Source organism: Rhinoderma darwinii, assembly GCF_050947455.1.
Source record: "Rhinoderma darwinii isolate aRhiDar2 chromosome 5 unlocalized genomic scaffold, aRhiDar2.hap1 SUPER_5_unloc_1, whole genome shotgun sequence".
NCBI lineage: Eukaryota > Metazoa > Chordata > Amphibia > Anura > Rhinodermatidae > Rhinoderma > Rhinoderma darwinii.
This window is the reverse complement of record NW_027461765.1, coordinates 137,220-149,261: the sequence shown is the minus strand read 5'-3', so window position 1 is coordinate 149,261 and position 12,042 is coordinate 137,220. Positions and strand designations below refer to the sequence as shown.

The 12,042-nt window shown below is 46.6% G+C and overlaps 1 protein-coding gene across 1 annotated transcript in view; it reads right to left on the bottom strand.

The window, feature by feature from the left end:
• The window catches only part of LOC142684354 (SCO-spondin-like), a gene marked incomplete at its 5' end in the record, with an annotated part of 350,250 nt that overhangs the window by 202,005 nt on the left and 136,203 nt on the right, over positions 1–12,042 (bottom strand). Inside the window, 14 exon segments of the mRNA XM_075847515.1 lie at positions 152–293; positions 459–675; positions 812–932; positions 4,412–4,469; positions 5,330–5,423; positions 5,546–5,726; positions 6,008–6,163; positions 6,794–6,935; positions 7,358–7,485; positions 7,896–8,114; positions 8,335–8,433; positions 8,804–8,858; positions 10,695–10,854; positions 11,522–11,672. Coding sequence (XP_075703630.1) covers positions 152–293; positions 459–675; positions 812–932; positions 4,412–4,469; positions 5,330–5,423; positions 5,546–5,726; positions 6,008–6,163; positions 6,794–6,935; positions 7,358–7,485; positions 7,896–8,114; positions 8,335–8,433; positions 8,804–8,858; positions 10,695–10,854; positions 11,522–11,672 — 1,923 coding nt within the window.

The window sequence follows — 12,042 nt, the reverse complement described above, 5'->3', positions numbered from 1 at the left end:
TTGCGGCCTCAGTCATCTCGGGGAAGGTTCTCCGATACTTCTCCATACTATCAGATGCTGTGTCATGCTATTTGCTGCACTGAAGTCTGCTCTGCTGCTCATCCATGGGACAGATCTTATCTACAAGCAGCGAGCTTCTCCATAGACTCACCATAAGAACATCCGATGACCTCACTGCGCAGGTAGATGGCCTGGTGATACTCCATAGGATGTATACGAAGGTAACGAGTCAGTAAGGCGCCGCTCAGCTCCCGTCTCGCCGCGGTGCTACTGTCAGTATTGGCTTCAAAGACCTGATTCATGAAAAAGAAGAAATACATCAGATCAAACCGAAGACTGAAAGTATTCCAAGTGTCTGTATTGTAGGAGGTGAGGAATAGTCCAAGTCTACGGTGCGGGAGAAGAAGAATGACATCAACCCAGGAGTCATGAGATGATAACCCACGAAGGTGCCTCACCTGTGCATCCTGCTGGGAGTTGGCTCCTCTCCCGGTGTAGTTGTGGAATACTTTCCCATCATTGCTGTACATCAGGCGATATTTGGTGACGTAACCCCCTGACTGCCGACCACCCTGAGTGACAACAGCGGAGATGAAGGTGGGCTGCAGGAAGTCTACTTGGAAGAAGGGATGTTTGTCAGAGTCCAGTGGACGCCAGCCGGGCACAATGTTCAGGCTGTGGAGGAGGCAGAAGATAAAGTGTGGGTTCATGTCATCTCCTCCTTCTCCCTTGTCTACATTTCCCTGAACCCAGATACCGTCCCCCAGCTCTGCCCCCGGCCCCAGGTAAGATGTGGCTACGGGGCGCTCACATGTTTGGCACAATGTTCAGACGTCCGGCATCTGGTGGATTATTCTCCTTGTGAGAAGATGCGGTCAGCTGCTTGTAATGTACCCGGCCATCTTCCAAACCAAGGGCACCCTCACATGGCCCTGCAGAAGATAGACACTGCTTAACCGAGGGGTTAATGTACACATACAGAGAACACGGCCCCCACTCCTTAGTCTTCACACCGTGGCCCTCCATTTCTACGTAAAAGGATGATAACATACTGGACCAAATGCCCTCTAGACACAGATAGGCAACACAATACCGAGCTCTCTCATTTTTCACCGAAGAATCAAGAGAAACTATGGTGCTGCAAGAGAAGAGTGCTAACCACTGAGCCACCATACTGTAAGATAACAGTGCTAACCACTGAGCCACCGTACTACAAGAGAAGAGTGTTAACCACTGAGCCACCGTACAGTAAGATAACAGTGCTAACCACTGAGCCACCGTACTGTAAGATAACATTGCTTACCACTCAGCCACCATACTGCAAGAGAAGAGTGCTAACCATTGAGCCACCGTACTGTAAGATAACAGTGCTAACCATTGAGCCCCCCGCGCTGCAAGAGAAGAGTGCTAAACACTGAGCCACTGTACTGTAAGATAACACTGTTAACCACTGAGCCACCATGCTGCAAGATAAGAGCGATAACCACTAGGCCACCGTACTGAAAAATAAGAGTGCTAACTACTGAGCCACCATGCTGAAAGAAAAGAGTGCTAACAACTGAGCCACTGTGCTGCAAGATAAGAGCAACTGAGCCACTGTGCTGCAAGATAAGAGTGCTAATCATTGAGCCCCCCGCGCTGCAAGAGAAGAGAGCTAACCACTGAGCCACCGTACTGTAAGATAACAGTGCTAACCACTGAGACCCCGGCGCTGCAAGAGAATAGTGCTAACCACTGAGCAAACCTGCTGCAAGATAAGACTGCTAACTACTGAGCCACCATTCTGCAAAATAAGAGTGCTAACCACTGAGCCACTGTACTGCAAGATAAGAGTGCTAACCACTGAGACATCCTGTTGCAAGCTAAGAGTGCTAACCACTGAGCCACCGTGCTGCAAGAGAAGAGTGCTAACCAATGAGCCACCGTGCTGCAAGATAAGAGTGCTAATCATTGAGCACCCAGCGCTGCAAGAGAAGAGTGCTAACCACTGAGCCACCGTACTGTAAGATAACAGTGCTAACCACTGAGCCCCCTGCGCTACAAGAGAAGAGTGCTAACCACTGAGCCAACCTGCTGCAAGATAAGAGTGCTAACCACTGAGCCACCGTGCTGCAAGATAAGAGTGATAACCACTGAGCCACCATGCTGCAAAATAATAGTGCTAACCACTGAGCCATCATACTGCAAAATAAGAGTGCTGACCACTGAGCCACCATGCTGCAAGATAAGAGTGCTAACCACTGAGCCACCGTGATGCAAGATTACAGTGCTGAAAGAGTGTTAACCACTGAGCCCACCATGCTGCAATAAAACAGTGCTAACCACTGAGCCACCGTGCTGCAATATAGCACTACTAACCACTGAGCCACTGTGCTGCAATATAACAGTTCTAACCACTGACTGAGTCACCGTGCTCTAAAATAACCGTGCTAACATATGAGCCCCCCCCGCGCTGCAAGAGAAGAGTGCTAACAACTGAGCCACTGTGCTGAGAGATAAGAGTGCTAACCACTGAGCCACCGTGCTGCAAGATAAGAGTGCTAACAACTGAGCCACTGCGCTGCAAGATAAGAGGGCTAATCATTGAGCCCCCCGCACTGCAAGAGAAGAGTTCTAAACACTGAGTCACCGTACTGTATGATAAAAGTGCTAACCACTGAGACACCATGCTGCAAGATAAGACTGCTAACCACTGAGCCACCATGCTGCAAAATAAGAGTGCTAACCACTGAGCCACTGTACTGCAAGATAAGAGTGCTAACCACTGAGACATCCTGTTGCAAGCTAAGAGTGCTAACCACTGAGTCACCGTGCTGCAAGATAAGAGTGCTAACCACTGAGCCACCGTGCTGCAAAATAAGAGTGCTAATCATTGAGCACCCAGCGCTGCAAGAGAAGAGTGCTAACCACTGAGCCACCGTACTGTAAGATAACAGTGCTAACCACTGAGCCCCCTGCGCTACAAGAGAAGAGTGCTAACCACTGAGCCACCATGCTGCAAAATAAGAGTGCTAACCACTGAGCCACCGTACTGCAAGATAAGAGTGATAACCACTGAGACATCCTGCTGCAAGATAAGAGTGCTAACCACTGAGCCACCGTTCTGCAAAAGAGGAGTGCTAACCACTGAGCCACTGTGCTGAAAGATAAGAGTGCTAACCACTGAGCCACCGTGCTGCAAGAGAAGAGTACTAACCACTGAGCCACCCTGCTGTAAGATAATATTTCTAACCACTGAGCCACTGTGTTGCAAGATAGGAGTGTTAACCACTGAGCCACCATGCTGCAAGAAAAGAGTGCTAACCACTGAGCCACCATTCTGTAAGATAACATTGCTAACCACTGAGCCCCCCATGCTGCAAGAGAAGAATGCTAACCACTGAGCCATCCTGCTGCAAGATAAGAGTGCTAACCACTGAGCCACCATGGTGCAAAATAAGAGTTCTAACCACTAAGCTACCATGCTGCAAAATAAGAGTGCTAACCACTGAGCCACCGTACTGCAAGATAAGAGTGCTAACCACCGTGCTGCAAGAGAAGAGTGCTAGCCACTGAGCCACCATGCTGCAAGATAAGATTGCTAACCACTGAGCCACTGTGCTGAAAGATAAGAGTGCTAACCACTGAGCCACCGTGCTGCAAGAGAAGAGTACTAACCACTGAGCCACCCTGCTGTAAGATAATATTTCTAACCACTGAGCCACTGTGTTGCAAGATAGGAGTGTTAACCACTGAGCCACCATGCTGCAAGAAAAGAGTGCTAACCACTGAGCCACCATTCTGTAAGATAACATTGCTAACCACTGAGCCCCCCGCGCTGCAAGAGAAGAATGCTAACCACTGAGCCATCCTGCTGCAAGATAAGAGTGCTAACCACTGAGCCACCATGGTGCAAGATAAGAGTTCTAACCACTAAGCTACCATGCTGCAAAATAAGAGTGCTAACCACTGAGCCACCGTACTGCAAGATAAGAGTGCTAACCACCGTGCTGCAAGAGAAGAGTGCTAGCCACTGAGCCACCATGCTGCAAGATAAGATTACTCCTTTAAAACCTCTCACAGGCCTAAATGATATCCCATAATTTCTACTCTCCACACACTTATATAATGCTCCGTGTACACCTCAGATATCTCCCACTCCCATTCTATGAGCTTCTCTGCCAAACACATTCTCTCTGGACTATTTTTCCTCTAATTCTCCATTCAATGACTTACAGTCTGGATTCCCATCAATCATTCCACAGACACCAACCTCATTACAGACAGTTATGGTCTTAACCCTCTATACTCCTCCTGGGCCAGCCCTCAGCATTTTATGCCATTGATTTCTCAGTGTCGTTGATCATTCGTCCCTAAGTATCTCATATCTAGTGCTCTCCTTGATCAAATATACACACATATATATGTATACCTAGTGGAGCCGATATCTCTCCTCCCGTAAACTTGGGCTCATCTGTTCCTGATTGTCCCTGTAATAGGAAAGTAAAGACACAAGTAGATGTCTATGTGCTTATGATGGTGGAGTCCTCATGTTGTCCTAGGAGAATCTGTAATGTTGGTCATTCACATTGTAATATGGACAGTCAGGTAACTGGCCTATTCTAGCACTTGGTGGAGAAGTGTCATCTACTAGAAGTTAATGATTTGAAGATGATTCTAAAGGTGACCAGCATGATGGAGAGTAGATAGTAGACCATGGTGGAGAGTAGATAGTAGACCATGGTGGAGAGTAGATAGTAGACCATGGTGGAGAGTAGATAGTAGACCATGGTGGAGAGTAGATAGTAGACCATGAAGGAGAGAAGATAGTAGACCATGGTGGAGAGTAGATAGTAGACCATGGTGGAGAGTAGATAGTAGACCATGGTGGAGAATAGATAGTAGACCATGGTGGGGAGTAGATAGTAGACCATGGTGGAGAGTAGATAGTAGACCATGGTGGAGAGTAGATAGTAGACCATGGTGGAGAATAGATAGTAGACCATGGTGGGGAGTAGATAGTAGACCATGGTGGAGAATAGATAGTAGACCATGGTGGAGAGTAGATAGTAGACCATGGTGGAGAGTAGATAGTAGACCATGGTGGAGAGTAGATAGTAGACCATGGTGGGGAGTAGATAGTAGACCATGGTGGAGAATAGATAGTAGACCATGGTGGAGAGTAGATAGTAGACCATGGTGGAGAATAGATAGTAGACCATGGTGGAGAGTAGATAGTAGACCATGACTCCTCAGCCAGTCCAGGTCTGTAGTTTTCAAATGTAAAGGTTCTAAGGTTTGTCTAGGGGGTAATTATAATATGATGTCTCCAGTAATAGTCATGTCTTACTGGTCTTGTGTCAGTTATTCCTGGTCCAGATGATGGGGTGGGAACACTCTCTGCTCCTGATGTACTGACACCAAGACTCTTCTCATCTTTACCACTGGGGAGTAATGAAGGAAAATGATAAGAATTATCTGAGGTCCATCTACACGGGACTCCTGCCCGCAGATCATGTGAATCTTCAGAACCCACCAAGACTAGGCCTGACAATTCTTTTCTCACCTCCATGTGGTGTTGGGGCCGACGGTCCAGGAAACACATCCGATCTCATCAGCTCCATCTGAGCAGTCCTGGTGCTCGTCACATCGCTGGGACACCTCAATGCAGCTCCCAGAGGTTTTGCAGTAAAACTGAGAGCGATGACAGCCCCACTTTGCTGGAGACAGAGGGGATGGAGCAGTGCCTGCCCACCAGGATAGAGAAGGACGGTTATCGCTCTATAATCTTCAATAGTCGTGTCAATGCATCATTACCTATTATTAGTTATTGTGTTTTTTTTAAACAAAATGTTGACCTGTTGTAAGTCCCTCTGCTATAGACGTGTCCCTGTCATCCTGAAGACTGATCTGCATTGTCTGTTCCATCCCCTTAGTGTCCGGAGGATGCGGTCTCTCTACCTTCCATTAGCCCCCACAACAAGGATAATCTTATCCCTCCCACAGGTCCCAGATACAAGGACATTACCACAATAAATTTCATCCGATTGGTCTCCACAGTCATTGATTCCATTACAGACAACTCCGTGAGGTCCAGCAGGGACACAGCGACCATTGTGACACTGGAACTGGCCCGCCTGACACTGGTCCCCTGAGCGCGTGGGGGTGGTAGGTCTAACGGACACTGTACGGGAAGAACGGGGGAGGGTTATTAATAATAAAGGCTGATATCTTATCATTGACTGATAACTCCTCATGGAGAACGCAGCTTCAAACTTAAAGGTCTTGTCTGGATTAGAAAACTCATTTTCATATAATCTGTTAGTGAATCCTGAGTTCATGGGGGGGGGGGGGGATATTTTTCAGAACCCTTATCTATTAGCGAGAGCACAGGGGGGCTACAAAGGACGTCTCTTGTTCTGGAGGACTCGGCATGTACATCCATTACATGGACAAATCATTGATATGAATCGACTCTGTGTAATGCTTCATTTCCCCTGTGGTGGCGCTGCAGGGAGATGTTTTCCCTCACATTACAGCTGAGAACACAAAGTAGACACCCCTTTTACCAGGGGGATATGAGGGTTTCTGAAGGAGACGGTGGCTAGACGCGGACGTGCATCATCCTGAATTGTGGCATCTCTGGATCTAATTCCACTACTTATCTTTTACCTTCTAAGGAGAGGAAATCAAGAGTATTTGTTGTTGTTGCTCTTATTGACCGGCTCTTTGTCCTACGGGACATGATGTTATGTGACCTATGAAAGTCGTAGCGGTTCAGAACCCAATCGTAGATATTCTCTGTTCTTTTTACCTTCTCCGCAGCCCAAGAGCTCCACGCGCATGAATATTCGGCCTTGATAGTCTCGAGGAATGATACGGATATACTGAGCGGTGACCATGGCCTCGAAGCTTGTGGCAACGGGTGTGGAACCATCAAAGTTACCCTGGAAAATCTACATGAGGAAGAGGAGAAGTCAGTGAAGGAGAATCCAAGTCATGAATGATATGTGTATGAAGAGAAGTCCCCTGTCAGGCTGGAGATACAAAGCTGTCCACCATGCTGCAACTTCTTACATTTCTCCTTTCTACATGTGTCTTATCATTAGCTGTTCACTTCTCTCAGTGTTTTTCTTTTCTATGTTTCCCGCTCCCCTGACGTGGAATATGTCGGCTCCATTTATATAAAAGTATATGATATTATATAGTCGTGTGGAGCAGATGGGGATTATACTACCTAGAGGTCGCTCATTCACACTGTGACACCAGTCCTACCATCTTCTCACCGGCAAGACTTATCAATCTCTAAATGTAATATGAATTTTACCCAGGGTGATGTGTCCGATGGGGGTGATTGTTCCTCCTACTTTGCACATACCTTGGTCTTCCGCTCTCGATCACGCTTTATTTCAGTGTAATTGAACCAGGTCTTCTGGTCTAAGCTGAACTCTACTTCAAAACTGGTGACATAGAAATCCGAGGAGCCGGCACCTTGTATCACAATCCCTACAACACACAGAATGTCACCGTGTAATAGTACAATACAAACCACACAACACATCAGTCCATCCCACACAAACTTCAGCCATGAGAAGATGTGCGATATGAAGAAGTCATACAATACGCAAGGGAGAGATCATCCAAGATGTGACTCGTGACCCTACTGCCGCTGAGGTCAGAAGTCACTCTGCAGATATAACCCACCATCAAGAGAAACCTCATAATCATCCAGAAAATATAGAAGACAACTAGACCAACCCTGCAGAGCATAACAACATCACAACCGCACCGCCTCGTGAATGTAGGGAGAACATACACAATTCCAGGGATAAAGCTCAGATCAAGCAATGCTGGGACTGTCCAGATAAAAGAAGGATCCAGTTTTTACTGTCTGTGGTGTGTATAAAGTCAGATACCTGTAAGGTTCCAAGGATTCTGCATGTCGATCTGGAGATATGGTGACTTGGATGGAGGTTTGGAGTAATCCTCCTCCTGGGGGCTCCATCCCTGAAGCTCCATTGCCGGAGAGATGCGGTTCAGTTGGGCTGTGTATGCCGGGTGCTCAGGGAGCTGGGAGGAGGCTGTAAAGCTGCTGTGAGGTAGAAGTGAGATCCTCAGGGGCAGGTAGCAATCACCTGTGCGGAACGGAAGAAACCTGTGTAAGATCTTAGGATCATGTTTTTCGTTGTCTGTAGGACAGAGTGGCTAATTAACCTGCATGCTAGGCCTTCTGGCCTATATCAGGCTCCAGCAATGGTATGGGAGAAGCAAAACCTATAGATAGTCAAAACTTCAGAGAACTATAATAACAAAAAAATAACTATAAGACATTGCACACGTCACATGACTGCTCACCTCCGACTGCAGGTGCTGGGTAGGTTGCCAGGGCTGGGAGGAGGGTGCTGGAGGGCAGAGCTGTAGGACTTGGGTTGGTGGTTTCAGTTCCAATAGGAGCTTAGGAAATTAATCAATTCAGTTTAGAAATCTGACCTGGATATAATGTGTATAGTCATGTGCTCCCATACAGGATGATGAGTGATAATATATAACTGCTCTGTACATGGGGGAGGCTACTTCATACTCCTACTTCTTTCAGATGTAACACAAATAAGGCTCTACAGTGGTACCAATGGCCTATCCCATATCAGTGAGGAAAGCCAGGCCTGTTATTGTAACTGCTATGGTGTCAGGGATTCAATACATGGAGACTAATAACTCTGGGAACTGAGTACATATAGAAGAATTCATGATGCCTGCAAATATTGATTGTATTACAATCAAAGTATCAGTCCTGTATAATACAATAAAAAACCCTTGAACTGACCTGTCTCCGAACAAAAGCAACAAGCATCCCCAGATCCCTGGACCAGAAATTGTCCCTGGAAAAGATGGAATGACAAAAGATGAGAAATTTACCATTATATGAAAGGAGAAGAACCTCTGTTGTGTGAGAGGAGAGGAACCTCTGTTATATGAGAGGAGAGGAACCTCTGTTATGTGAGAGGAGAGAAACCTCTGTTATGTGAGAGGAGAGGAACCTCTGTTATATGAGAGGAAATGAACCTCTGTTATGTGAGAGGAGAGGAACCTCTGTTGTGCGAGAGGACAGGAACCTCTGTTGTGTGAGAGGAGCCTCTGTTATGTGAGAGGAGAGGGACCTCTGTTATGTGAGAGGAAAGGAACATCTGTTATGTGAGACGAGAGGAACCTCTGTTATATGAGAGGAAAGGAACCTCTGTTATGTGAGAGGAGAGGAACCTCTGTTATGTGAGAAGAGAGGAACCTCTGTTATATGAGAGGAAAGGAACCTCTGTTATGTGAGAGGAGAGGAAGCTCTGTTATGTGAGAGGAGAGGAACCTCTGTTATGTGTGAAGAGAAGAACCTCTGTTGTGTGAGATTGGAGAGGAACCTCTGTTTTGTGAGAGGAGAGGAACCTCTGTTGTGTGAGAGGAGAGGAACCTCTGTTGTGTGAGAGGAGAGGAACCTCTGTTATGTGAGAGGAGAGGAACCTCTGTTATGTGAGAGGAGAGGAACCTCTGTTATATGAGAGGAAAGGAACCTCTGTTATGTGAGAGGAGAGGAACCTCTATTGTGCGAGAGGAGAGGAACCTCTGTTGTGTGAGAGGAGAGGAGCCTCTGTTATGTGAGAGGAGAGATACTTCTTGTATGTGAGAGTAGAGGAGCCTCGGTTATGTGAGAGGAGAGGAACCTCTGTTATATGAGAAGAACCTCTGTTATGTGAGAGGAAAGGAACCTCTGTTATGTGAGAGGAAAGGAACCTCTGTTATGTGAGAGGAGAGGAACCTCTGTTGTGCGAGAGGAGAGGAACCTCTGTTGTGTGAGAGGAACCTATGTTATATGAGAGAAGAAGAACCTCTGTTATATGAGAGAAGAGGAACCTCTGTTATGTGAGAGGAGAGGCAACTCTGTTATGTGAGAGGAGAGGAACCTCTGTTATGTGAGAGGAGAGATACTTATTTTATGTGAGAGGAGAAGAACCTCTGTTATGTGAGTGGAGAGATACTTCTTTTATGTGAGAGGAGAGGAACCTCTGTTATGTGAGAGGAGAGATACTTATTTTATGTGAGAGTAGAGGAGCCTCTCTTATGTGAGAAGAACCTCTGTTATATGAGAGGAAGGGAACCTCTGTTATGTGAGAGGAGAGGAACCTCTGTTATGTGAGAGGAGAGCAACCTCTGTTATGTGAGAGGAGAGGAACCTCTGTTATGTGAGAGGAAAGGAACCTCTGTTATGTGAGAGGAGAGGAACCTCTGTTATGTGAGAGGAGAGGAACATCTGTTATGTGAGAGGAGAGGAACATCTGTTATGTGAGAGGAGAGCAACCTCTGTTATGTGAGAGGAGAGGAACCTCTGTTATGTGAGAGGAAAGGAACCTCTGTTATGTGAGAGGAGAGGAACCTCTGTTATGTGAGAGGAGAGGAACATCTGTTATGTGAGAGGAGAGGAACATCTGTTATGTGAGAGGAGAGCAACCTCTGTTATGTGAGAGGAGAGGAACATCTGTTGTGTGAGAGGAGAGCAACCTCTGTTATGTGAGAGGAGAGGAACATCTGTTGTGTGAGAGGAGAGGAACATCTGTTATGTGAGAGGAGAGGAACATCTGTTATGTGAGAGGAGAGGAACTTCTGAGTGGACACTGAGCTTGTAAATTCAGAGCATCCCCGGAAGTCAGGAGTCAGGACACACCACTCACCTCAGGGCAGCCCTGATTTGAGAACTGGCAGAAGTGGGAGCAGTAGACAGTGAGATTGGGCAGACACTGGCACACGTGGCACTCTCCAGATTTCCAACGTTCTCCAATGCTGTGTGTCTTCCCGTGATGTGCACAAGCCTCACATGGAGCAGTCTGACACCTGATGATCAACAGAGTACGATACAAGTGGGGGAACCAGCACTGGACCTTATTATAACAATGAATAAGGTGGGGCTACATGGGGACACCGGACGATTTAGAAAAAGTCTGTCAAGGCTGTATATATATCCAATAAAATTGAGGATGACTTTTGCAATGCCAGGTATATACAGTATAAATATATATAGTATCAATGTGTCCTTCTTTAAGGGAGCTATGATATCAGTTGAACAAATTTATGGTCTTGTGGGTGCGTGTGTGGGTGGGGGGGGTTCCTATATAAAAGAAACTGCAGACATGAAGTTATTAGAGACATATGATATGGAACAGGGTGATCCATGAGTCAGGTGGCTGCTGGTAAAGGCCTGCAGGAGGTTTTGATCATTTAGAAAAAAATACTAAACATGACAATTACTAAACATTTGAACACTTTGGGGTTTTTAGGTGATCTGCTCTGTGGTAAGAAATGATCTGTTTTTTGAGATTTTAGAGAGGACTAAAGATGAGCAAATGTTTTTTCCTGATTCGTGTTCTATGGTCTGGAGTATCATCCAATTGGGTGGGTCCCATCGGTCACCTGTGGTCAGTGCACAGGAGGATCTCTATAATGTAGGTCTGAGACACTTTGTGGTGATTTGTGATAAGACCGTTACCGGCTTCTCCGTTACCTGCGAGCCTTGCGGTAGATTCCTCGGCATTGCTTCCCATTACCGTGCTTGCTGGGGTTGTTGGGACTGCGAAAAGACCATTGTATACTCTGCACCCCACATGGCCCCAGACACTCTCCCCAGGGGGACCAGGCCGACCAGCCACAATGCACTGCAAACACAGACATCAGTTATCACTGACTGTCACATTCAGGGTCCTACTAATTGACCCCTACATACAGGACTCTCAATGACTGATAGTTTCATAGTCACTAATTACCCACCTCTGCAGTAAGTTTTATTCACTAACCAGTACATTCAGCTTTCTCCTCACTGACCAGTACATTCAGCTTTCTCCCCACTGATCAGTACATTCAGCTTTATCCTCACCGACCAGTACATTCAGCTTTCTCCTCACTGGCCAGTACATTCAGCTTTCTCCTCACCGACCAGTATATTCAGCTTTCCCCTCACTGACCAGTACATTCAGCTTTCTCCCCACTGACCAGTACATTCAGCTTTCTCCTCACTGACCAGTACAT